This window comes from Carassius auratus, chromosome 40 (genome assembly GCF_003368295.1).
Source record: "Carassius auratus strain Wakin chromosome 40, ASM336829v1, whole genome shotgun sequence".
Lineage (NCBI taxonomy): Eukaryota > Metazoa > Chordata > Actinopteri > Cypriniformes > Cyprinidae > Carassius > Carassius auratus.
Window position 1 is genome coordinate 13,346,864 of NC_039282.1, and position 27,404 is coordinate 13,374,267.

At 39.7% G+C, this 27,404-nt stretch overlaps 4 protein-coding genes across 4 annotated transcripts; all 4 read left to right on the forward strand.

Moving 5' to 3' along the window:
* Positions 1-566: 566 nt before the first annotated feature.
* Positions 567-1,547, forward strand: LOC113059020 (olfactory receptor 1-like). Its single transcript, XM_026227257.1, has one exon. The coding sequence runs from the start codon at positions 567-569 to the stop codon at positions 1,545-1,547; it is 981 nt and encodes a 326-aa protein (XP_026083042.1).
* A 14,310-nt stretch (positions 1,548-15,857) lies between these two features.
* LOC113059021 (olfactory receptor 10G7-like) lies at positions 15,858-16,817 on the forward strand. The gene has a single exon (XM_026227258.1). It carries the CDS (start codon positions 15,858-15,860, stop codon positions 16,815-16,817), a length of 960 nt encoding a protein of 319 aa, XP_026083043.1.
* A 1,268-nt stretch (positions 16,818-18,085) lies between these two features.
* LOC113059022 (olfactory receptor 6N1-like) lies at positions 18,086-19,048 on the forward strand. The gene has a single exon (XM_026227260.1). The coding sequence runs from the start codon at positions 18,086-18,088 to the stop codon at positions 19,046-19,048; it is 963 nt and encodes a 320-aa protein (XP_026083045.1).
* A 6,935-nt stretch (positions 19,049-25,983) lies between these two features.
* or30bw1 (odorant receptor, family 30, subfamily BW, member 1) lies at positions 25,984-26,982 on the forward strand. Its single transcript, XM_026227261.1, has one exon. It carries the CDS (start codon positions 25,984-25,986, stop codon positions 26,980-26,982), a length of 999 nt encoding a protein of 332 aa, XP_026083046.1.
* Positions 26,983-27,404: the final 422 nt, after the last annotated feature.

Genomic DNA, 27,404 nt, shown 5'->3' on the forward strand with positions numbered 1-27,404 from the left:
CTAATGCCCATTAGATGGTATAATTTAGTGGAAAATGAGTAGAATTGATAATTTTATCTTAACTTTTAAATATGGAGTAATTATCTAAATATACCTTAACATTCACAAAGTGAAGTAATTTTTGTGAGAAAAGGACACAATTAAGCCTACCTTTAAAGCTAAATCAGTGGCCAGAACATTTACATAAGCAAAGTAGTATTACATCATTTGTCTGAAGGCTCTCAAGAGATGAATCAGAAGATATATTTGGATTCAATGACGCAAATGCCCAATGATCTTCGCGACATAAGAGAATAAGGATGAGCCTTTTCAGCTGACTAATATTCAAAGTAGCTCACAAGTGTTCAGACATTCACAGTCATCTTTTGCTCTGGCTCTAAAACTTTATGTATACAGGTTTGTGATTGAAATATTATGCAGAAACTTTACATAAAGGTATCATTTCAGCATTTGAAAATAGTTGTTTAAAGATTAAGATGACAATTTTGTGACTTGCCTAAACTTTAAGTCTTTATGGTAATTTCTGTTTTCTGATTTTTTTTTAAAACATCGAACACAAAGCTGCCATGAGTACTTTAAATGCAAGTTTTGTTCAGAATATGTCTATTGTTCGTCCTGAATACTTTTTCATTATTGGACTTTCAGGTGTACCGTACAGCCGTTTTTACTATATCTTTTTATGTATCACATATTTTATTGCTGTGATTGGGAACTCTATAGTGCTTCTCATTATTGCTCTTCAACCAAGCCTGCACAGTCCAAAGTACATTGGTGTGTTTAATTTGGCATTGGCTGATATTGGTGAAACTAATGCACTGATTCCTAACATGATGAAAACTTTTTTTTCTGACTCACAGTACATCTCCTACAATGCTTGTTTGGCAAACATGTTTTTTGTGAACTTCTTTATTACTTTGCAAAGTGTCACTCTTGTTGTTCTGGCACTTGATCGCTTCATTGCGATTTGCCTGCCATTGAGATATCATGCCCTACTAAATAATACTGTCATGTCTTTAGTGTTTTTAGTTGTATGGGCATTTAACACTTCTCTTGTGGCCCTGTCAACGTCTTTGATGACCCGACTTTCAATTTGTAAATCTAATGTGGTGCAGAATTTTTTTTGTGACTATGGACCAGTGTTGAGGTTGGCATGCAACGACAATAGCATCAATGTGCTTATTAATAACATCATTGCTGCTTTGTTCCTTGTAGCACCATTATGCATTATAGTCCTGTCATATATGGGCATTTTCTTTGCCTTAAGTAAAATTACAACTTGGGAAGCACGTTTAAAAGCACTGAAGACCTGTGTTTCCCACCTTTTGTTGGTCGGAATATACTTTCTTCCTACAATATGCCTTTTTATTGCTTCAGCAATTACTTCTCTGACTCCCAATGCCAGAGTCATCAGCATATCCCTTTCATTTACTCTTCCACCTATGTTAAATCCTATTATTTATGTTTTAAACACAGCTGAAATCAGAGTCTTAATTCGAAAAGTGCTTAAAAACAGAATTATGCCAATTAGAAAGAGCATTTCGAAATGACTGTAATGATTGTTTGTGTTCTTCCATCATTAGCAATTAAATTACCTATATGAAAAATTCTATATATTTTTAGATTCATTATGTGGAAAATAAAAGTGTATGAGCAGAAAATAGTTAAATTCACTCTGCTTCACTATTAACATGAATGGGCATTTGAGACATAATGTGTGTTGGTGAACACCAGTGATATGAAGTTCATTGATTCATGATTGAATGCATCTGATTATAAGAGGTGTATATACTGTGCTCTAAATTACTGACCCGAAGAAAAAACAACAAAATACATTTTTTTTTGTGAGCAGTCAGTATTACGCTTATATATTTAATGTTACCCTAGGTTTTCATAAACCCATATGTTGTTAACTGTCATGTTTGTTCATATCATGTTCAAATAATTTAAATAATGCAAACCAAGGATCTATTTTCTCATAAGTTTGCTTGAGATCTGCTCATAAGGTTATTTTTATTGTCTTTCTGTTATGATGTCTCAACTTGTTATTTCTGTATTTGCTGTAATAAAGAATAAAATTTAAACATGAAATAAGACATCAGTTTATTGATGCTTAACCCTCTGAGGTCTAAGGGGGTTCTGGGGGCCTGGAGAAGTTTTGACATGCCCTGTGATTTTGTTTTCAGTTGCTTATAAACATGTCTGTAAACAATGTATTCAGTACAAACTGGGATACAATAATATGTAAATAGCATGTATGTACATGATTTTGTTTTTTAGAAAACAACATTTATTCATAGTTAGAGAAAAGCAAATATTTTGAAGTCACTGAAATAAGGTCATAAAACACATACCGAAATTTGTTCACAAGGCTGTCAAACCTATAGCTTGTAGCCTAGAATTTTTGCTTCAAAATGATATGAAAATCATCTTGTTTACTCTCTCACAGAAAACAATATATTGATTTAACTTTTCTAAGACACTTTTTGTTTCGGAAGGGAATATGCGAGTAGGTGTGATTGACCATGAATATTAGTGTGATTTACACCTGAGAAGACAAAGGCCTGCATAATGATCTGCATAATGAGCCTTTCACTTAGTTGTGCGACTGAGAGGGAAGAGTTACAAGAAAGAATGTGAGGATAAAATAAATATATAATTTTATATTTTTATGTTTGCAGTTTATATAGAATAAATGTAATTAACCCACAAACTAACTTGAGATTCACTTGCAAGTGCAGTTAAACAGTTTATGAGGAACTATCAAATCTGAATTTTTAGCATCATTACTCCAGTCATTATCCTTCAGAAATCCTTCTAATATTCAGATTTTCAGATATTTTTTTTTATTAATGTTAAAAAGAGCTTTGAATATAATGTATGTATGTATGTATTTATGAATTGAAAGAACAGCATCGTTTGTAACAGGATTATTGTACTTATCATCACTTAAAAAAGTTTTAATTTCTATATATACTGGCGAATCCCACAAACCACTTTAGGGCCTTACGGGAATCTGGACTTGGCCAATCTATCACAGCCTTAACCTTGTCAGGATCCATATGCACTCCCTCAGAAGAGACCATGTAACCTACAAAAGAAACATAGCTGTAAAACTTATATACATTTTGTTCTCTTAAATGTACAGTTTTAGAGGTTAAGAACTACATGTTGATTTGGTCACTGTCATTTAGCCTATGGTCTTTACAATTTACATGTCAGATATAAAAAAAATATCTACTGTACTTTAACACTTTTATGCACTGTGTATAGCTAGTATTCCAACCCTCTATCTATGCCTTTGCAATACTTTTGGGTTCCTTTGCTGTTATTATATCCTCTTACTGCTCCATCTTTGTGTATTTACACAAATTTCAGGTCCTCAAGGAAGGTTTAAGACTTTCTCCACCTACAGTAAGGGCCTTCCATCAGACTTTATCACTAGGCCTAAATAAACACACCTGAACAAGCAAATCAAGGTCATCAGGATCACTAGAAACCTTTGTGTGCGACAAAGTTACTCTCTCTGAAGAAGACATAGAAGAAGTAAATACAGATAATGCTGGGAAAATTAAAACAATAATGGTATTGTTTACAATGGAAAATGCAATGAAGCAATCATAGTGTTGACGTTTTTAGTGGTCTGCAACCTGTTATTTTCCAGAGAGTACTGTTGTGGTTATTGCGATCTTCACATCAGAAGTGCAGAAACTGCTTAATATGACAAGCATCACCATATTCAGCATAGAAACCATGATGCCTGACAGTGCAGCAGTGTTTAATACAATGGTCACACAGATTTGGTTTCATATCAGGACTCTCACTGTTGCTGTCATGAAAAACAGAGTTGATTTCTCCAAAATGTCATTAATTTACTTGATAGCTTCTATGTTGGTACACCACAGCACACAACAAGAGTCTTAATTCATAATTATTTTATATGTATTGTATTAATAGTATCCTGAGATATCTCAGAAATATTAATTGTTTTTTATTCATTCACCCATGAAAAGCAAGTTATTTAATTTCTGAAGCAAAAAAATAAAATAAAAACATATGTAATGCATACAGTAGCTACTGCAGCTAATCTAAATACGGAATAAGAAAAATTGCTGTATTCTGATGCTGACTTTTATTATTAAAGATGATTAAATGATTGATGACATTTTCTACTTTTGGCAAGAGTTGCATCATCTTTAAGAGAGTGTTTAGGTATCAAAATAACTCTGTTGGTAAAGCTTTAGCTGTTAATGAGCAGCACTCATAACAGACGACTAATTACTGTATGTGTTGATGCACAAGAGAGACTGTACAAACAGCTCTGACACCTGGGAAAATCCTGTCTCCCATCACCTTGAGTACTGTAGATCAAAACATCATTACAAATTTGTTTAGAAGGGCAATGTCTCTTTGACCTTACAAAACTACTTTATTAAGGCTTTTTATGGCATAGTAGGTATAATAGTTATCTATAATAGTCATAATAAAACTGGAGAAAGTCAGCACCAATGCATACACACAGCCCTTCTTGTAATTCCCAGAAAATCATAAACTCTTAAAGATGTCCTGAGATTTTTTTTTTTCAACATATAATCAAAATATTATATTTCTAACTTAGTTTGCTAACAATAAATATGTTAGATAAACATCTACTGTAGTTTTTTTAAGACTATGAAGTTGGGCCTTTCTGGCAGCTGTTCAGATAACATTTACAAAATTATTAATTCTTATTTCATTTTTAGATCAGTGTATCATTAGAAAGATCTTCATAATGACCAAAATGTATTAATTTTTGTCACAAGTGCTGAATTAATGGTTTGTTATCAACATTTTTGATAGAATAACGAGACACATACCTGGACGTATATGTGATCAAAGGGCTTCCCTTAACACCATCCATTTTGGCTTTTATTTGAAAAATGTGTATACTTGGAGGAATATTGATGTATTCACGTGATTACTTAGTATTTCTTTAAATAAAATCGGGTAATAAAATTCTTTCAAACACCGGAAGTGACCACTCACAGCATAATCTATCTGTCCATATATGTGTGTGTATATATATATATATATATATATATATATATATATATACATATGCAAAGACAGAATAGATTAAACCAAAGTTGACTAGACTAGACTATAATAAACTGTCACACTTTCTGAGTTCAGGAAATCCACTGATCTTTAACTAACCAGAATCAGTTATTCCTGACAGCAATGTAACAGTTGATGCATGAATATGAGGACTGCTATGCTAAAGTGCATCAGCTATTATAATTTAACAGTATGTTACATAGTTTTTGTAGCACTTCATAATTATTAAATGTAGGGTAATTATAAATTAATTATTCTAAAAGAGCCATTGACTGGCTGAGAATTTCATTTCTGATGCAAATATTGTGTTAACAATACTCATTTATCTGTTTAGCACAAACAAATAAATGGTAAGTCAAACACACACACACACACACACACACACACACCAAATACCTTTCCTAATAATAATTTAAAATTGCATTGTAAACAGTGTAAGATGTTTCGTGTAAGTGTTTTTAAACTTTTGAGCAAGAGTTGCATCATATTTGACTGAAAGTTTTTTGCTCTAGGGTCAGTTTTTGTTTTTCAAACTTCACCTGTTAATAAGCCACATACAGGCACAGAGACATGTAGAAGGAAAATAATGTTTGATAAACAGTATGTCACTCAGTGATCATGAAGGAGGCCTGCCTCTTCAGGGACCAAGAACAACAAGTAGCAAAATAAGACTCTGGGGAAAAGATGCTTTTTATGGCAACTGTTTGTATGTTACTGACTGTTTATCAGCAAAAAATCAGATGCTTCTTGATGTTTACTATTCATCTAATTGAATGTCACCTAGCAATTGTACAGTAGAGGTCCGGAGAGACACTGCACACTGTACAACTCAGAAAAACAAGAGAGAAAGAGAAAAAAAAACAGCATTAGGCCTGTTAAAACAAGATGTCACTGGTGGCCTGCTTTGACGGGTGATCGGTGATCCATGACCAATGACCATCTGATGCAAGTAGGGGATACCATACCATGAAAGAAAATCCTGCTTTGTTAACTTTCACCTAAGCAGAAGTTAATTATTATAGGTTATTAATTAATATGCCTTAGAGATACAGTCCTGGGCAGTGAGACTTCCCCCAATGTGATAATTTATTAACAGATAAATCAATTTGTGTTTTAATTGACCTAGAGACTTCCAAATAATCCCAGTGGAGAGATTATTAAAAGAAGTGTTAGAACTGCGAATCACTGTCATGAGACCTGCTGTCTTCATACTATGCTCGGGTTACACATTTTCCATTTTTTTTTATCACCAATCTCTCTAATAATAAAGAATGTCTTGATATTACAACATATTCTACATAAAGTGTTCATTTGTTCCCTTCATCCAATTTTCAAGTTTTAACTTCTCACTCTAAGCTTGTCATAAATATAAGTCTAATGTATGAACACATGTAACAAAACTAGGGGACAAAACTTACCATAAAAGCCCCCCATAAAACAAAACAAGCCCTGCAAATTAATAAAAGAACACATACAGAAACTTCTTACTTGATGTCTTGTTAGATTACAGTTTCATTAAAACATTAGCAGTTGGTTTGTTAAAGCTGCTTTTATGCATGTTTGGCCTGGGTTTTCATTGCATAGTTTTGACCAGTAGGCATCGCCAGTGTGTTGTATTTGAGCTCTTCGAAACAGTGTTTTCATCCTATTATCTTCAGTGAATTAAAATGTATGCAAAGGGTTGTAGGTGATTGAAGGATGCAAATGATACACCTGATGCATGCTTCATAAAACAAAAGGACATGAAACAAAGTGTGCTTGTCAAAGGGAATGCTGCAAGCAAATGAGGTCCTGCTCACCATTAAATGCTAGAATTAGATGGTCTAGTAAGTGCGAATGGCTTTAATGGTGCGAATGGTCATTTACATGTATGTTTCCATCCCCATGGTCATCACTCAAAAATGATAATAAAATAATTTTTTATATTAAAAATCTTTATAATTAAATGTTTTCTAATACATATAATGACAATCAACTGATCTCCTAGTGATTCAGCTCAATTCCTTTTCAGCTAATTATTTTTTGGTGAATTGGAAAGTGGCCCCTAACTGTATTCTTAAAAAGGTCCAAGAGCAATGAGAAGATGCTGCAAACAAACTGATACAAAATGAAAAGGTTCCCGTGGTGATGACTTTTTGTGTGTGTGTGTGTGTGTGTGTGTGAAAACTTTAAGAATGTTTTTAAAATCGTCTCTAGGTTACGAGTACCAACGCTTCCAGACTACCAAACCCCTGCCTAGTGTGTATCCGAAGAGATAGCGAGGGACGACCAGAGAACACAAAGTGGCGTTGATAGTCTCAACTATCCAACCACTAATAGTCTGCTTAAGCAAGAAAACCCATCTTGGGGGGACCGCAGCATGCAAGCAATTGGTCCATTTTTCTCCACAGGGCAGCTCTGTGGGCGTATGCATCCAGCACTCGAGCTGGACACACACAATTTAGCTTCTTTTGGTCGGGCTCCCGAAAAAGAGGAGGACAGACGGCCTGCAGCACTACAGGTTGTGGTGTGATAGAGGGCACCTTAGGAACATATCCCGCTCCAGCGTATATGAACACTTTGGTCATGCCAGGTGCAAAATCAAGATAAGTAGGGGCCACTGAGAGGGCCTGTAAATCTCCTACTCTCCTCAGCGAGGTAATGGCCAACAGAAAGCTGGTTTTAAGAGTCAGATGTCTATCTGAGATATCTTGAATCGGTTGAACGGAGATTTGTAAAGAGCCTCTAACACCACACCCAAGTGCCAGGGGGGAACACGGGACCGTATTGGAGGTCTCAGCCTCAGCGCACCGCGGAGGAAACATGTAACTAAGTGGTGTCTTCCCAAAGACTGGCCATTGAGAAAGGCATGGTAGGCCGCAATGGCCGCCACGTAAACCTTCAGCGTGGAGTGGGTCAAACCTGCAGAGAGCCTGGCCTGTAGAAACTCCAGAACTGTACCAACTGGGCAGTTTGCTGGGTCTAACTGGCGGTCTCTGCACCATGAGGTGAAGAGTTTCCACCTCAGGGCGCACAGTTTCCTCGTTGAGGGAGCTCTGGATTGGAGGAGGGTCTCAACAACCTCAGTTGAGAGACCAGCTGCTAACAGTTGTGCCCCCTCAGGAGCCACACCCACAGCTTCCACAACTCTGGGCGAGGGTGAATTATCGTACCCTGCGCCTGTGAGAGTAGGTCTGTCCTGATCGATATCTCCCATGGAGAGCAGTCGAGGAGCGAGACCTGATCTGCAAACCATACTCGGCCCTGCCAGAACGGGGCTACTAATAACAGACGGACCCCGTCCCGGCGTACTCTCGCCAGAACTCCCGGGAGGGGAGACATTGGAACCAAAGGGGACATTGTGATGTCTCTTGAGTTGCAAATAGGTCTGCTTGAGCCCTGCCAGATACTCTCCATATCTGCTTTACCACTTCTGGGTGAAGTCTCCATTCCCCGGGCCTCGGCCCCTGCCTCGACAGTATGTCTGCTCCCATATTTAGTTTCCCAGGAATATATACTGCTCTTAATGAGAGGAGTTTGCTCTGGGACGACACAAGGATCTGGTGCGCCAGCTTGTACAAAGGACGTGAACGCAGACCTCCCTGGTGGTTGATGTAAGAGACCACCGATGTGTTGTCGGTGTGCAGCAACACATGGTGACCCCTTAGGTCTGGGAGGATGTGCTTCAGTGCACGATAAACTGCTAGCATTTCTAGACAATTGATATGCCATGTTAGATGGCGACCACTCCACAGACCACGGCCAAGGTGGCCACTCATAACTGCACCTCAGCCGATGAGAGATGCGTCCGTCGCTAGTATTACACGGCGACAAGGAGCTCCCTGCACCGGGCCCTGATTCAAGAACCAAGGTTTCTTCCACATGTCTAAGGCACGGAGGCAGCGCCGCGTGACCTTGATAGTGCGAAGTAGATTGCCCCTCAGGGAAAATCCCTTGGTCTTGAGCCACCACTGTAGGGGTCTCATGTACAGCAGGCCAAGAGGTATCACTTTGGACACAGCTGCCATCAGACCCAACAATCTCTGAAATAGTTTGACAGTAAGTGACTGGCCTTCTTTGACTCTCTCGACTGAGATGAGGATCGACTCTATACGAGCCTGCATCGCGGTCGAATCCCATACTACGCCTAGATAGGTGGTTCTCTGAACTGGAGAAAGCAGCTCCCCCATATGTGCGTGAACGACATCTCGATGCCGAGCCGCAACCTGCTCTTGACTGAGCTAAAATTAACCAATCGTCGATGTGGCTGACAATGTGAATGCCCTGCATGTGCAGGGGAACCAGAGCCGCGTCTACACATCTTGTGAACATGCGGGGTGAGAGTGCAAGGCCAAAGGGAAGTACTCGATATTGGTAGGCTTCGCCCCTGAAAGCGAACCTCAGAAACTTCCTGTGTTGTGGAAGGATGGAAATGTGGAGGTCCTCGGACCTGATCTGATCTACAACATGCTTGATCGTGAGCATTTTGAACTTCAATCTCATTACTGAACGATTTAAGACCCTCAAGTCTATAATCAGACGCAACCCCCCATCCTTCTTTGGAACTGTGAAATACCAGCTGTAGAACCTGGACTCCCTCTCTTAAGGAGGGACCACCTCGATGGCCTCCTTCTCTAATAGGGTTTCACTTCCTGTTCCATAACCAGACCCTGCCCGGGGCCAACCATCGTCGGAATGACCCCATTGAATATCGGCGGTACAGAGCCAAACTGAATATGGTAGCAGGACCCATTGAGTTACATCTGGCAGTAGTTTATTAATATTAATCTCCTCGGAGATAAGTAGCTGCAGCTGCGAGTTCACAGAGGGGGAAGGAACTGCTTCGCGTGCTTCCGAACCTCGAGATGAACTCTAAATCTAGGGAATACGGGTGGAGATAGGCAGAGCCGTCTTCGCCCCGTCCTTTGATATGTGAGAAGCACAGTCAGCCCCCTTATTTTAATTTTTTTGAGAGCTGACTGTGTGAGCTGCGCTCCTCATTAATGCTGCTCGTTATACAATTAGGCATAATATGTTTGTGAAACTGATGCTTGTGTAACTGTTTGACTGTGCAACTGATGTTTATGCAGCTTATGTTTGTGCAACTGTGAGCTCATCGACGCCCTCCATTTCAATCTCCTTGGAGAAAAAAAGGCGGTACGTCACGGCCGTCACTCGGGGAGGGGGGGGGGGGGGGAGGCCAGCAGCACTCGGGCTTCTGCACCAGGAGATCGGGTAGGGCAGATCTGGTGGGTGAGGTAGGAGATATGGACGCGCCCATCTCCCTACCCTCCAGCAGATCTTATCTGGGAACCCAGCGAATGCAGGCGCCGCTCCGCCTCGGCAAAAGCAGGACCTACACCGCAAGGAACGCTGGCGAAGACTCCCCCTCGAGAGAGTCCTCCGGGATCGAAGCGTCCACACCGGCTTGTACCAGTGCAGGCAGTCGGCTCCCTCAAGAGCCGAACGGCGTGCCTCAATCCCAGGCAGACCGCGCACAGACCGTGTATTCCCAATCGTGATGAACACACAATCTGAAACGCGATCTGGATTCGCCTTTCAGATGTCTCGTGTTAGCTTTGCTCATTGACTATTGCTTACACTTTGAGGAGCTAATAGTGACAAACATCAATAAATAAGACTGACAAGACAGAATGACATGCACACACACAGAGCGCTTGCTAAAGCCAGCTGCGCAGCTCGTGCCTTTATAGCTTCCTGGTCGCTTACGTCACCCCGCCTGTGACGTCACACTCTTCTATAAGACAGATTAGATAACATATTCAGAGTCGCTCAGGCTAAACGCATCCCCCAAAGCGTTTCAACGCAGCTCGAGTTCCTGAAGAGGAACTGTATCTCAAATGTCCCATTTGATATCTGTATATCTATATCTAACTCAATTAGTAGAGCATTGCGCAAGGTTGGGGGTTCGATTCTCCAGGATCACATGATAGGTAAAAATTGATAGCCTGAATGCACTGTAAGTCACATCTGCTAAATGCATAAATTTAATTTAATTTTAATTTAATTAATTTTTTTACCTATAGAGTTTTAGCTGACAAGGGCGAATGGCACGGTGGATTGTGTTCACCGACCATGTTTTCTGGAAGTATTCCTGAGCCCATGTTTTGATTGTACGTGATGCAGTGACGTCTAAGGGCCCGAAAATTACGGGCATCCAGTTTGGTTTTCCAGCCTTGACCCTTAGGCATAGAGATTGTTCCAGATTCTCTGAATCTTTGGATAATATTATGCACTGTAAATGATGATAACTTCAAACTCTTCTCTTTCTCTGAGAAACTCCTTTCTGATACTGCTCCATTTTTTTTGCCGCAGCATTGGGAGAATTGGTGATCCTCTGCCCATCTTGACTTCTGACAGACATTGCCACTCTGAGAGGCTCTTTTTATACCCAATCATGTTGCCAACTGGCCTAAAACTTTGCAAATTGGTCATCCAGCTGTTCCTTTTATGCACATTTAACTTTTCCAGCCTTTTATTGCTACCTGTCCCAACCTTTTTGGAATGTGTAGCTCTCATGAAATCCAAAATGAGCCAATATTTGGCATGACATTTCAAAATTTCTCACTTTCAACATTTGATATATTATCTATATTCTATTGTGAATAAAATATATGTTTATGAGATTTAACGAGTGCTAAATTGATGGACAGAAGCTCTCGGTTGCCAATGTCATAATTCTGCTGGGTTGAGCATGCGGGAGAAGAAGGCACATGGGTGGGGTCTGCTGGGGTTCCCCTGCTACTGAGAAAGCCCTCCTCCAACTCCTGTGGTGGAGGCGTCAACCTCCACGATGAAAGGCCTGTCTGTGGGTCGGGATGGACCAGGAGTGGAGGGATGGTGAAGACTTCCTTTAGATTGTTGAAGGCATCCGTGGCTGCAGGGGTCCAGGACAGAGACTTAGGCTTATTATGGAGGAGGCTCGTGAGAGGACTGGTTATGTAGTTTTGGAGGACAAATTTTTGGAGGAAATCCCGGAGCACCTCGTGGATGAAATCCTGGAATACAGAGGGGGAGTTGACCAGGCCATACGGCATCACAAGGTGGGTGTAAGGAAAGTTGTCTTCCACTCGTCCCCCTCACGTATCCAGATGAGATTATACGTGCTGCAGAGGTCCAACTTGGTGAAGATGTTCCAGAGATAGATCAGTAGCCGATACATGGCCGCAAGCCTCTGTCTTTTTTCTCCACGAAGAAGAAGCTTGAAGCAGCAAGGGAAGTTGATGGACGGATGTAGACTTGGGCCAGAGCCTCCTTGATGTTTTCCCCTATGGCCTTCTCCTCCTGGCGTACCCGGAAGCAATCAATGGCACAGTCCCATGGCTGGTGTGGAGGCAGTCTGGAAGCTCTCTTAGGGCATAAGACATCACTGAAGGGGGCGTAACACGAGGGTATATCCAAAGACTGTTTCTCCATTGGACTTTCAATGGATGTAGCACAGACAGAAAGCTGTTCAGGAAGCGAAGAGGATGGTAAATAAATGATTAAATGGACTGCATTTATATAGCGCTTTCAACAGACCCATGGCCATCCAAAGCGCTTTACAAGTTGCCTCACATTCACCCTTTCACACACTCAATCATACTCTGATGGCGACGTGTCAGCCATGCAAGGTGCCATCCAGCTCGTCGGGAGCAGCTGGGGTTAGGTGTCTTGCTCAGGATACCTCGACACTTGGTCAGGTGAAGCTGGGGAATGAACCACCAATCTTTCGGTTGGAACAGGAAACCAGGACAGGCAGTCCTGGAAACAGTTGTCGCCCCACTTCAGGACTTCGTCAGACTTCCAGGAGATGACTGGCTTGTGCTGCTCTAATCACGAGCGCCCGAGTATCACGTCAGTAGTGGATTCCTCCAGAACCAGCAGATGAATCTTCTCCATGTGAAGTATGCCAATTTGCAATAGAAGTGGGCCAACACTACGGCAAACCTGTCTCTTGCTTAGCAGTCTTCCAGTTATTCAGTGGATCTGATCATCGTGAGATTGAGCTGACATCAGAGGGAGCAAAAGATCAAACTGCTGACTGACCCAGAATCGAGGAGTGCATTGAATGGAAAAATCAGCACCAGTAAGTGTTACAACAGTGGTGAGAGGCTTCATCTGATTTACGGAAGGAATGATGGCACTCACCATGGGGCAAGGAGGGCATATTGGGGCAAGTGGGGAGGATAAGCCCCCAATTGTACAGTTTCTCACCAGTTGAAGAATCCCAGACCGGTTTTTCAAAGACTTTTCTGAAGTGGTCTACAAAGCTAGAGAAGGACTGAATGACAGGGATATTCTGGCTCCATATGGAATCAGCCCATTGAAGTGCTTTACCTTGCAATTGGAAGATGAGAAATGCCACTTTGAATCTGTCGGTGGGATATAAGTGCGGTTGCATCTCCAGGACCAGTGAGCATTGGAGGAGAAATCCGCTGCCTTCCTCCGCCGAACCAGAGATGGGCGCTGGTTTGGCCTTTGGACTGGTGTGCACAGATGTGAGGAAGTGGTGACGTTTTTACCAGAAGTGCTCACTGGTGGTGAAGGTGATGGAGTCATGGTGAGTGTTCGATGTAAGGCGTCAACGAGGTCTTGGAAGGGGTCAGGATGGCTCATGCTTGTGTCAGGCGGTCTTGGTCCGGTCTTCTGTTACAGTACAGAGGGGTCAGAGATGAGAGATCACAGGTAACACAAGATTAACACAAGCAGATCAGTAATGAGTGACTGAGGAGAGACTGAGAAGAGATACTGTCCTTTGTGCAGAGTGGGGATCCGAATGGAGATGGAGGAGTTGGAGAAGTAGGACGAGGGAGAGACACACACACACTCACGATAGTAACAGGAGGGAACTTGGAGGCATTGGAGATGTCTGGGAAGTATCACATGGGGAGTCCTTAAAGTCAGCAGGTAGGAGAGTCCTACACCACCGGACAGTGGTGGTGTGTGTGTGAGTGCCTTTTATGTGCTGGTAGATGAGAGTGCTGATGAGAGGCAGGTGAGTGTGCTGGTAGATGAGAGTGCTGATGAGAGGCAGGTGAGTGTGACCAGTATTCAGGTGAGGGAGTGAGCTGTGATTGGATGGTGTTGGAGCCTGGCGTGTATGTGACACCATTTTTGTCACAAACGGAACACAAAATGCAAATAATTTTATCTTAGTTTCTGTTAATGTTGCAGAGAGTTCATTGCTCTGCCATGGCCCCCTGAGATGCCTGCTCCACCATGGCCTCCTTAACTGCCTACTCCGCTATTGGCCCCCTGAGTTCCTTGCTCCTCCATGGCTTCCTAGTCTGCCTGCTCCATCATGGCTCACTATTCTGCCTGCTCCGCTATGACTTCCTTTTCTGCCTGCTCCTCCATGTCTCCCTGATCTGCCTGATCCGCTATTTGTATCAGAAAGGCTATCGCTCTGGAGTCCTGCCGTCCCATGTAAGACTCTCCTGAGGGTCCTCCAGATCGCCCACCCCCATGAGTCAATCTTTTGTTTGTTATCTGGCTCGGCTCGGTGTTCATCTTCAGTTCTCTCTTCACAGCAGTTAAGACAGTGTACTGTTTTAGTACATGAATTACTCCTGGATATTGTTATGTTTTAACTCAGAGGGAGTGTCAGCCACATTAAAAAAGTTAATGGAGACGCAAACCGTTTTAAACAATTCAGTTTGATTTGGTGAACTGGTTCAAGAAGATCTGGTTACATCAAATGATTCGTTTGCGAACCGGATATCACAAACTGCTGTGTTTTGAACTCTCTCACAACAGACACGGAAGAGAAGACAATGATCAATAAAGTCTTAGTTTTTGCTATTTTTGGACCAAAATGTTTTTTCGATGCTTCAAAAAATTCTAACTGACCCTCTGATGTCCCATGGACTACTTTGATGATGTTTTTCTTACCTTTCTGGACATGGACAGTATACCGTGCATACAGTTTTAAAGGAGGGACTGAGAGCTCTCTGAGAACTGTGTTCCAAAGATAAACAGAGGTCTCACAGGTTTGGAACGACATGAGGGTGAGTTATAATTGACATAATTTTGATTATTGGGTGAACTAACCCTTTAATCTAAATATATATAAGAGAAAATTATGGAAAATAACTCATTTTAAACACAACATCTTTTGTTGTGAAAATTCCACCTTTTCAATGCAATGCTTAATTGATATTCCATGAGCACACTGCAAAGTAAGACTGCTGACTTTATGACTCCTCCAAGGTATGTTTGGTTCTTTTTTTCTTTCAGCTTGACTTCATACAGGTTTGGAACAACATGAGGGTGAAAAAATTATGACAAAATTAACATTTTTGGATGAAATTATCCCTTTAAGAGATGTTTCCTCATTTACTAAATTTGGTCCTCAAGGTCATAATTTTCAGAGCCAAAGTACTAGTTTTTCCTGCTGTCAATATCCCTGGAGGAACTGCATCATCAGTGTATCAGGCCACGGACTTCATCATTTACATCATTTTTTTAGATATAAACAAACTGAGACCAGCACATCTGAACTACACCAGTGTATGGAGCAGAATGTACTTTAACAGAAGCCTGTGAAACAAGTGTGGCAGGTTGTTTATCTTCTTTCTTTATTTTTATTTGTTAAACTGTCTATTCTTACATAATTATAATGTATTTTATCAGTATTGTAAGTGGGATTATAAAATCAATACTGTTTTATGAAGTGTATTTATTTTAAAGTTGCAATTATTATACTAATATTAAATAATGTTTTTTGTTTTTTCTTCTCTCAAACAGCAGATCAAATATTTCTCTAAGGACCAATATTCATTATGGTAGTGGGAAACATTAGCTTTGTAAAGGATTTTGTAATAGTCGGCTTTCCTGGACTTCAGCCTCATTACTATGGGCTTGTGTCAGCCCTTTTGTTTTTTGTTTATGTTTGTACAGTAGCTGGAAATGCTGTATTTTTTGTTTTGTTTGTAATGACTAAGAGCCTACAGAAACCTGTTTATTATTGCATTATTAATCTAGTTGTGTGTGATGTACTATTCAGCACCACAACATTACCAAAGATAATCAGCAGATACTGGTTCCAAGATGGAACCATTTCATTCTTGGGTTGTTTTGTTCAGATGTTCTTTGTGCATTATTTAGGCAGTGTTGTTTCTTTTGTTCTGGCTTTAATGGCTATAGATCGCTATGTAGCAATTTGTTACCCCCTTCAATATCATAGACTTATGACAAACCGAAATGTACTCAATCTGATTCTGGGCTGTTGGATTTTGGGTTCAGCATGTACCTTAATGTTAGCCATTCGAGCTTATCATCTCCCTTACTGTGCAGAAAACAGGATTATACACTGTTACTGTGATCATGTTTCTATCACAACACTGGCATGCACTGATAGATCACTGTATAGTGTTCCAGCCCTTATCAGTGCTCTTGCAGTACTGCTGGGCTCTCTTGCTGTTATCGTTTATTCATACTGTTCAATTTTTGTGGCAGTTATGCGAATTTCAAGCACTCGAGGAAGGATGAAGACTTTCTCCACCTGCAGTCCTCAACTCATTATAATAGCCCTTTTTTTCCTACCCAGGTGTTTTATTTATTTGTCTGGCAACATTGGTATAAAGTTCAACACTGATTTGCGATTAGTTATTATTATGATGTATAGCTTATTGCCACCCATGATCAACCCCCTCATTTATTGTTTAAGAACAGATGAGGTAAAAAAGGTTTTAAGACAATTCAAAAAGAGGAAAATTAGCATTTCCTTACTTTTGCTCTGATATGCTATATTTAACTTTTCCACAATACTGATGAAATATTTATGAATGCACACCTGAAAACTATGTGTAAATATATACATATATTTTTGTATGCATGTGGAAGTGAAATGCTTTTTTTATGATATTTTTTTTTATCTAACTTTAGGAACTCTTGTCTTGTAGGATTTGTTTTATTCAGTAATACTACCAGTGTCACAGATAAAGTTGGATTCACTGTGGTTCTCAATGCAACTCTCATGATTAGGCAGGCAATGACAACATCAACAGCAAAAAGATTATATTTTTTCCCCAGTTTTGTTCAATATATATCATACATCTGCCATCATATCAACATGAACCATTTCAATATGCAATAATTTCTTTTAATTTCATCTGAAATAAAATTAATATAGCATTTAATGTTGTTCCTATTGAAGGCATAAAAGATGTGGTCCCATCTCAGAGGTCTTGACCTCCTTGACCTTTTCCAAAAATTAAAATAAAGTCATTATTTTGATATAATGTATTGAATTGTATATATGCTGTTATTTTTGTAGCTGCAGAGCACAAGTTGTATGGCTTTTATGTTTACTTTATGGTGTGGTGCTTTTTTTTTAGAGCTTGACAGCCTATGAACTATTATTATGGGAAAGAGTTGGATGAACAATTCAATAATTTTTTGTGTTCCATATTACAAATGATATTGTATGGGCTTGGAATGACAATAGGGGAATAAATAATTACATAATTCCAATTTGGGGTGAACTATTTCTTTAAGAGATGAAGCCTATTTGGTATACTCATTTACATTAACAGTAATTGCTGAGTTTGCTACAGTAATGCTCATCAAAGCCATAACATTCAGAGTCAGTTTGTTAAAACCTAAATCATGACAATCAGGAAGGACATCAAAATATAATTTTCGATCAAAAATGACATTTTAAAAATTAGGAACTTTATGGTAATTTTTAAATTATCCCTGGAGAAACTGCATCATGTGTAATAGGCCATAGTCTTCATAATTTACATGTCAGATATAAATAAACTGAGACCAGCATATGTCAGTGTAAGGAACAGAATGTACTTTAACAGTAGCCTGTGAAATAAGTGTGGCAGGTTTGCGTCTCTTTATCCTTTATCATTACTTATAATTGGTAATTGTTATTATCATAGTTAGAATGTACTCTATGACAAGTACATTATAACATTAAGAAACTTTTTGCACATTGCACATTTTTGTACTGCACATTCTTCATACAGAAAATGAAAAGACTCATCTGATATTCATAATGTCAGTGGGAAACATCAGCTCTGTGAAGGATTTTTTCATAGTTGGCTTTCCTGGACTTCAGCCTCATTACTATGGCCTCATATCAGCCATTCTGTTTCTTGTTTATGTGTTTACATTGGTGGGAAATGCTGTATTTTTTACAGCTTTTGTAACAACTAAGAGCCTTCAGAGGCCTGTATATTATTTCATTATAAATCTAGTCATGTGTGATGTACTATTCAGCACAGCCACATTACCAAAGATAATCAGCAGATACTGGTTCCAAGATGGAACCATTTCATTCTTGGGTTGTTTTGTTCAGATGTTCTTTGTGCACTATTTAGGTGGTGTTTGTTCAAATGTTCTGGTAGTAATGGCTATGGATCGCTATGCAGCAATTTGTTATCCACTTCAATATCATAGTCTCATGACAAACCGAAATGTAGTCATTTTGATCATTGGCTCTTGGATTTTGAGTTTAGCAGGACCCTTAATGATAGTCATCCGAGCTTACCCTCTCCCTTACTGTGCCGAAAACGCCATCATACACTGTTACTGTGATCATGTGTCTGTAACAACATTGACGTGCACTGAGAGATCACTGTATAGTATTCCAGCCCTCATTTATGCCCTTGTTGTACTATTAGGCTCCTTTGTTGTTATTATATTCTCTTACTGCTCCATCTTTGTGGCAGTTATGCGAATCTCAAGCACTCAAGGAAGGATGAAGACTTTCTCCACCTGCAGTCCTCAACTCATCATAATTGCTCTCTATTTTCTACCCAGGTGTCTAATTTATTTATTTGGCAACATTGGTGTGAAGTACAGTACTGATTTGCGATTACTCATTGTTATGATGTATAACCTACTACCACCCATGATAAACCCCCTGATTTATTGTTTGAGAACAGAAGAGGTAAAAAAGATTTTAAAAAGACCATTCCAAAAGAAACAAATTGGCATTCCTTTACAGTCGGTCTGACATGTTTAATTTATTGAGTTCGACAAACTTTAGTCAAGCTATATAGATAATATTCCCATATTTATAAACATTTAACAGATTCCAGTTAGTATTGGAAATGGATTTGACCATTCTAATCAGTCTGGGTACTCATATAACATTAATTATCTTAACCCAATGATTTACAGACTAAAAATATCAAAGATGTATTGACAGAAAAAAAGATAAGAATAACATTGTGCATGTACTTTGTAATTTATATATATATATATATATATATATATATATATATATATATATATATATATATATATATATATATATATATATATATTGATTCCTACTTTATTCCCCAGGAAATGTTTATCCCAAATGTTTGTTGTGAGATTCTGTGTAATATGCAGGACTGATTGTTCTCATGTTTTTAGTACAATTTTCCTTCTTTATATTGACTCATATCATTGATGCAAAATGCCAACATAAGGCCAAACTGTATAATATTCATTATGATTTCATTTTGAGCTATCCCAGTTTGGTTAATATACAAAAGTCACACAAATATTGACAAATGAAATTTGATGGTTTATTATTGGACAACAGCTGTGCAAAAACCTCCACTGCAGGTCTGAATAGTTCTGTTTTGATTAATGGAAGCAAAACCATTTAAAAGGTTAATTTTCTCATATTAGAAAAAAATATTTGTTGTATTAACAGATATAAAAAAAAATACTGTGAAATTACTCTGCTGTAGTAAAGACATTCTGTGAGCACTTGACAGAAAATGACCAAAGACATGGGAAATCTGACTAGAGAGACTAATCTACTATGAGTGTAAACTAATCAAGCAAAAGCACATTAGCATGCAATGATTGCATCCAGCTGCTGCTGATTGCAGCATGAGCATAGACGGAGTGTGTATAGGGCTCGGGAAGGCTTAGACATCCCCTGGCAAAGGAGACTTAGGGCAAAAATGCCACTAAATTGGACTAAATTTCCATTTATTATGTCTGTTGATAACAAAGTGAAAATCAACAGACAGTGCCAATTGTGGCATCAAATTAAGATCTGCTCATGTTGCACTGTATTTCATTTTAGAAGTTTTTGCAGTGTTACACATTTTAACCAATCACACACAATTCAGTTGAGCTTAGGAATGCAGTGACCAATCAGAGGCATTCAGATAAGTCATCACTTAAATGACTTACTTAAAAACTTTGAGTGTGTGCACGTACTCTGACTGAATTCACTTTATATATATGGAAAGGAAACGTTATATAGCATAATTATCAATTTCTAATGTTTTTTTTAATCACTTCATGTTAAATACAAATTCAGTCCCATTTTATTATATAAATTTTATTAGCCTACATGACACCCATGTCTAGTTGTTGCCTAAAAATACGGGTGGGCTAGCCTTACCCTGGAGTTGGCCTATGAGCGCGAGTATAAATAGGCAGCAGATGCACTGCATACTCAAATTTTCACAGAGGAGCCGAGGTGGTTACCTGGCCACTCAGCGGTGGTACAGTATCCGTGGAGACGAGATGCGATGTCTCCGTTCCCTCCTTCAGGGAACAAGGGTTACAATATGTAACCGAGACATTCCCTTTCAGTTGTTCACTTTCGACATAACGTTGGTGACCAACAAATTGGAAATCCCTACCAAAATGCCACTGATGCTGCCCCTGTCCTGTGCGAGCCACCTGCACCTGGAAATTGCAGAAATCCACCAGGGAAACACAGGCTCTGATGCTACACTGTGGACTTTACACACATGAGACCACCTTAGGTCTTTACATATGGAACCCAGCTCATTACTGTTTCACACAGGTACATCGAGTGAGGGCCTGGAACTTGACATTCCACAACGTCTGGCTGCTGAGGGATAGAGGATCTTGACAGGGTCTATAGTACACACTCTCTGGAGTGGTTTTAGCAAGCCGACAGTAAACCGAGTCCTCTCTGTGCTTCTACTAATTTGAAGTGAGAACATAGGCGGATACCGGTTCAACATGAAGGCTATAAAACCTAGCAAACATGTTGGGGGTCATCCAGCTTGCTGAATATCTGTAAGCAAGGCACCAAAAAACCAGTGCCCAGGAGGATGCAACACTCCTAGTAGAGTAAGCTTGTAACCTGAAAGGGCAGGGCACACCCTTTGCTTGATTTTCTATCCAGCGGGCCATCCTCTGCTTGGAGACGGCATTCCCCTTCTGCTGGCCCCCGTAACAAAAAAAAAAAACTGTTTTGATGTCCTGAAGCTTTGTGTCCAGTCCATGTGCAATAATAAAGCACAGATTATACAAAGTAAAGCTAGGGCTGGCTCTGCCTACTCCAGGGCCAGCACTTGCATGTTCACTATCTGATCCTTGAAGGGAGAAGTAGGAAGTTTGGGCACATAGCCGGACCGGGCCCTCAGGATTACCTTGGAGTCAGCCGGCCCAAACTCTAGGCATGATTCGTTGACTGAAAATGTGTGCAGGTCCCCTACCCTCTTGATAGAGGCCAATGCAATTAGGAGCAGAGTCTTCATTGAAAGAACTTCAGCTCAACTGATTGCAAAGGCTCAAATGGGATCCACTGTAACAAAGACACATCCCAAGAAGGGATAGAGGGAGGTTAAGGAGGGTTCAACCTACTCATCTCCCTAAAGAACCTGATGATCAGGTCATGCTTCCCCAAAGTTCTTCCCTCCACAGGGTCATGGTTAGCAGAAATAGCAGTGATGAATACTTCAAGGGTGGAATGAGAGAACTTTTGCTCCAACACTTCAAACAAGAAGGAGAGATATACTCTGAGTGGATATCTTTGGGGCTCCTCTCAATGAGAGGAACACAATTAGATGAAAAGATTCCACCTTAAGGCGTAAGCGTGCCTCGTAGATAGTGCTTGGGCAGAAGTGATGGTGGCCATTACCTCTTGGAGTAGGCCACCTAGAACCTTCATGTCCTTTACAATGACCAGACATGAAGTTTCCATAGTTATGGACGTGGGTGCCACAGGGTGCCCCATCTTTGAGTCAGTAGATCCTTCTTCAGAAGATTCTGCCAGGGAGAGACTGTCTCGAGGAGCATCAGTGCTGGGAACTAGGCCCAAGTGGGCCAGTAGAGCACCACAAGCAGTACCTGCTCCTCATCCTCCCCGACTTTGCAAAGTGTCTGTTCGAGAAGGCTCACAGGGGGTGAAATGCGTATTTGTCTAGGCCCAAATGGCAGTGAGAGGTTCCTTTAGAGGCAAACAGGTCTACCTGAGCAACTCAGAAATGTCTCGAAATAAGCTGGAACATTTGAGGAGTCTCCATTCTTCAGGGTGCACAGCTCGTGACAGTTTGTCCCCTGCGTAGTTGTGCAGCCCCAGAATGTGAATGCCATGAAGTGACCTCAGATGCTTCTGACTCGAAAGGAGGAGGTGGCAGGTGAGTTACGACAGACGACATACGCATTGGACATGCAGCAGACCACCTTGCCGGTTGATCTACACAATGGTTGCAGTGCTGTCCGTATAGACCAATGCATGTCTGCCTTGTAAGCATCCTATGAGATGGTTCAAGGCAAAACACACTACTAACAACTCCAGGCAATTGATATTCCACGGCAGTTGGGGGCCAGTCCACACCAACAAGACTGCTTGCCTGTTGTACATTGCACCCCATCCGGTAGTAGAGGCATCCGTGTGTACCACAGCATGCCTCGAGAACTGTTCTAGAGGCATTCCTGCCCAAAGAAACGTGAGGTTCTCTGGGTAATGCGATGTCCATGCTTTTGGTCCAGCAGCGCTGTCCAGGATCACTGGCAGACATGAGTGATGTTCCCTATTGCCCCCTTGTCCCTGACCGGCCTCTTGAAATCAAGGAGCTCTGCCACTCATCTGATCTGGCCCTCCGTGCAACCAAGCAAGCAGCTCATGCCATCGTCCACTCACTTGGGGCTCTGATCGTCACAGAGAGGCATTTATGGCTGAACCTGTCAGAGCTAAAGGAGAAGGACTGGTCCTTTCTCCTTGGTGCCCCGATTTCGTCTACTGGACTTTTCGGAACTGCTGTTGAGACAGTAGTCTGTAGGTTCAAAGAGGCGAAGGTTAAGTCAGCAGCATTTGAGCAGTACATCCCTTGCCATAGGCCGCATCCTTCCGTGCAGCCTCCTGAACCTGCTGCTAGGCCTAGCTGGTGACAGAGTCGGAAAGCAAGTGTGACTGTGAGAGCCCCACCTCTGAGGACCCTGCATGCTGGGAAGCAGCCTCTCCCAAAGCCGAGACATGACCTCAGGGAAGTCATCGAAGCTAGGAAGTGAAAGTTTAGACCCTAAGTTTCCAGGTTTTATTTATTTTGTCTCCGAGGCTTATGATTGTGATTTCTGTTACCCCTTTTCACTGATTCCCTTGCAGTTCCTTTATGGACCTAGGGTTGGGAAATTTTGATTTATTTTTGGTTTATTCACTTCACGTTGTCATTAACATATATTTTTCTTTCATTTATAACTACAATTTTTGTCATGTAATTGAGATCACTAACTGATTTCAACTTGTAGTTTTTACCCAGCTATAAATATAAACTCAGTCGTATTAAAAAATATGTTATGGAAAGACACCCTTATCCATTAATTAATTAACAGACAGGTTTTTATGCACAGTTATTAGATTACATTATTAGGTTACTTTGACCATCATAGTTCAACATAATCTATAAAGGTGAGAATCAAGATACACCACCTCCACCCCACAATTCGTGCCCCCTCAAAAATAATGAGTGCATGACGTCCCTGGTTATAGAAATGGAAAATATTGTTTATAAATTTGATTTTAAGAAAAAATAGACAGTAAAGAATTAACTTGATGGAGCTCAAACTCAAACATATAGTAGCAACAAAAGTGACGTTAATAAATGTAATCAACTCCTTCACACCTTAGAGTTATATAGTACTTTAAAAACATATTAGTACATAAAGCATTACTCTAGAATTGAGCTATATTTACTATATAATCTGTATTAGAATCTATTTAGAGGGTTTTGTCTTTTAAAGGTCCCGTTTTTCGCACTTTTTTGAAGCTTTGATTGTGTTTACAGCGTGCAATATAACATGTGTTTATGTTTCGCATGTAAAAAAACACAGTATTTTTCACACAATTCACCTATCTGTATACCGCTGTTTTCACTGTCACAAAAACGGGCTGATGACTTCCTTGTTCTATAAAGTCCCTCCTTCAGAAATACGTAACGAGTTTTGATTGGGCCAGCGGTTACTGTGTTGTGATTCGACACCAGCTTAGAGCAGACCTCCTGATAACGCGATTGGGCTAGAACGCACGTGCTGGAGATGTACTTCACAGGAACGTTTTTACTGACGAGATGCGCATGAACATCGCATTCGTTTTTTTGCACAGCCCTAACATCTAGTTAACAAAGCTAAACAGCGTTGCCCTTTTTGTAGTAAGTTACAGAAACTGTTAAACGCACCAACTTAGATAATAAAATACACTTACCGGTTGTGGTCCATAAACAACGCCTTCTCCAGACAAAGAGGGAACTGCTCCATCTTTCAAGAATAATCTTTTTGCGAATCCGGCTTTAAACTGATTGAGATTGAGGAAGTTGTCCTCAGCAAGCTGTCCTCAGCAACATGTGCTGCACATAGTTTTACATGTGGATTATACTTTTCGAGAACCGAGTTAAACATAAATTGTAACCATTAATCTCCAAGTACAGCGTCCGTGGGAATCCCAAACAAAGATGATTTGACTCCAAGATGAAAATAACAACGTTTCAACGACATGTCGAACACAAATGCAGCTCTTCCTTCTTCTCCGTCGGAGCGTAACAAGACCACGCCCCCTGTTCGTGAATTCATGTTAGTCAAAAAACTGTTTTAGTGACGTCATTACTGAAGGAACTAGAGGGCTGTAGTCCAAACGGGTCATTTTTTGTAGGCGAATTCTGTTAAATAAAATATCTCGCTTGGCATTGAACTTTGAACTTTAGAATTTTACAGATATTTTTATTACTCTAAAAACAACATTACACACTAACTAAAGTTTAAAACATGGGATCACGAAGAAGGGGACCTTAAAAAAAATATTATTATTATAATTAAAATCTCAATCAGGGCTGTCTATTTTACATAGGATTATATTATATTATATTATATTATATTATATTATATTATATTATATTATATTATATTATATTATATTATATTATATTATATTATATTATATTATATTATATTATATTATATTATATTATATTATATTATATTATATTACACACTAACTGAAGTTTAAAACATGGGATCACGAAGAAGGGGACCTTTAAAAAAATATTATTATTATAATTAAAATCTCAATCAGGGCTGTCTATTTTACATAGGATTATATTATATTATATTATATTATATTATATTATATTATATTATATTATATCGGTTCTCTATGTCAGTATGCCTTTTCCTACAATCAACCAACATAATTGATTGTTATATTGAATATTAAATTATTGAATTAATTTATTTTAGCCTGGAATAACTCTGCTCTGAAGAAGTACAGAAATGCTTAGGTTTTTATTTATATAGTCTTTCCACCCCCTACTGTAATTGCAAACAATAAGATAATAAATTTGCTATGTTCAGGGACCTCTGGAGGCTTTTTGCAATTACTTGTCAGAGTTGTATACAACGTCAAAGAGTTTAATTGTATCTCGAGTGTGAGTATTTAAAAGCAAACACCAAAGCAAACCCATAACATAAGAGAGGGCACTCTGACCTGTACTAGAAGTACAGTATGTGTCTTATACCTCTTTGCTGAAAGTATGAGTGTCTGAAATTAAATTTATAATTTTTATCTGTTTATTAACTTTTGTATAAAGCTTGTATAGATTGATACTGATTGTGTACAGATTTTTATGCAAGAATTTGTGTGAGTATAAAAATATTTTTATTTTATAATTTTACTTTTTAGTTCTCCAGATGGGGTCGGGCAGCAATGTCGGAATCTACCAAAACACAAACAGCACAACAATCTTCAACGAGTTTGTTTTACGTGGTTTTCCTGGACTCCCTAATGAATATTATGGACTGGTAGGAGCATTGTTTTTCATCTTATACCTTGTTCTTGCAACTGGGAATATTTTCATCATTATCATTGTGGTGTGCGAGAAAAGCCTTCAGAAACCAACCTACCTTATTTTCTGTAACCTTGCAATGGCAGATCTTGCACTTGGAACAACAACCTACCCAAGAATTATTGCTATGTTCTGGATGTCTGACAAAATAATATCTTTCAATGCCTGCTTCACGCAGATGTATTTTGTCCATTTTCTGGGGGCTACAAATTCATTTCTCTTGGCACTGATGGCTCTTGATCGATTCATAGCTATTTGCAATCCTCTCAGATATCATACCTTGATTAAAAATTCAACTATTGCCATTATTTGTGCATGTGTTTGGATAGCAAACATGCTGCAGTTATTTGGAGTCACTCTCTTGGCCCTCAGTGTGATATACTGTGGGTCAAATGTCATGCCTCATTGCTACTGTGATCATGTCGCTTTAAGCAAACTGGCATGTGGAGAAGTTACTACCATGAAAGTCACAACGGCAGCCATCGCCATGTTTGTGCTGTGGGGCCCTTTATGTTTCATCATATTTTCTTATGTTGCTATCATCATTTCTGTCTTCAAAATGTCCAATTTTGAGGGGCGTTATAAAATGTTCTCCACATGCACCCCACAGTTACTAATCATATGTCTTTATTATCTACCCAGAACTTTTGTTTATTTGACACATTCGTCTGGTTATGAGTTTAGTACTGATATCCGCATTGTGGTTTCCATGATGTACAGTCTTGTCCCTGCTGTTATCAACCCATTTATATATTGCTTCAAGACTAAAGAGATCAAAGAGGCAATAACTAAAAAAATTAAGAAAAAACAAGTAGGAGGTAATAGAACGGTCACTCTTGGTTAAAAAGTAATTACTTTGTCCAGTATTGTTGCTCACTGAAAAAAAAAAATGTATATATATATATATACACACTCACTGGCCACTTTATTAGGTACACATTGCAATACTCAGGTAGGCTGTTGCATATAAACGATGCTCGATTCGTACTAAGGGGCCCAAAGTGTGGCAATAAAATATCCCCCACTCCATTACACTACCACCAGCAGCCTGAACCGTTGAGACAAGGCAGGATGGATCCATGCTTTCATGTACTTTATGCCAAATTCTGACCCTATCATTTGAATGTCGCAGCAGAAATCAAGACTCTTCAGACCAGGTAATGTTTCTCCAATCTTCTATTGTCCAGTTTTGGTGAGCCTGTGCAAATCGTTTCCTGTTCTTAGCTGATGGGAGCAGCACCCGGTGTGGTCTTCTGCTGCAATAGC

Bases quoted from the DNA above. Each gene is read 5' to 3' on its own strand.
- LOC113059022 (XM_026227260.1), top strand. From the start codon at position 18,086: ATGTCAGTGGGAAACATCAGCTCTGTGAAGGATTTTTTCATAGTTGGC.
- LOC113059020 (XM_026227257.1), top strand. From the start codon at position 567: ATGAGTACTTTAAATGCAAGTTTTGTTCAGAATATGTCTATTGTTCGT.
- LOC113059021 (XM_026227258.1), top strand. From the start codon at position 15,858: ATGGTAGTGGGAAACATTAGCTTTGTAAAGGATTTTGTAATAGTCGGC.
- or30bw1 (XM_026227261.1), top strand. From the start codon at position 25,984: ATGGGGTCGGGCAGCAATGTCGGAATCTACCAAAACACAAACAGCACA.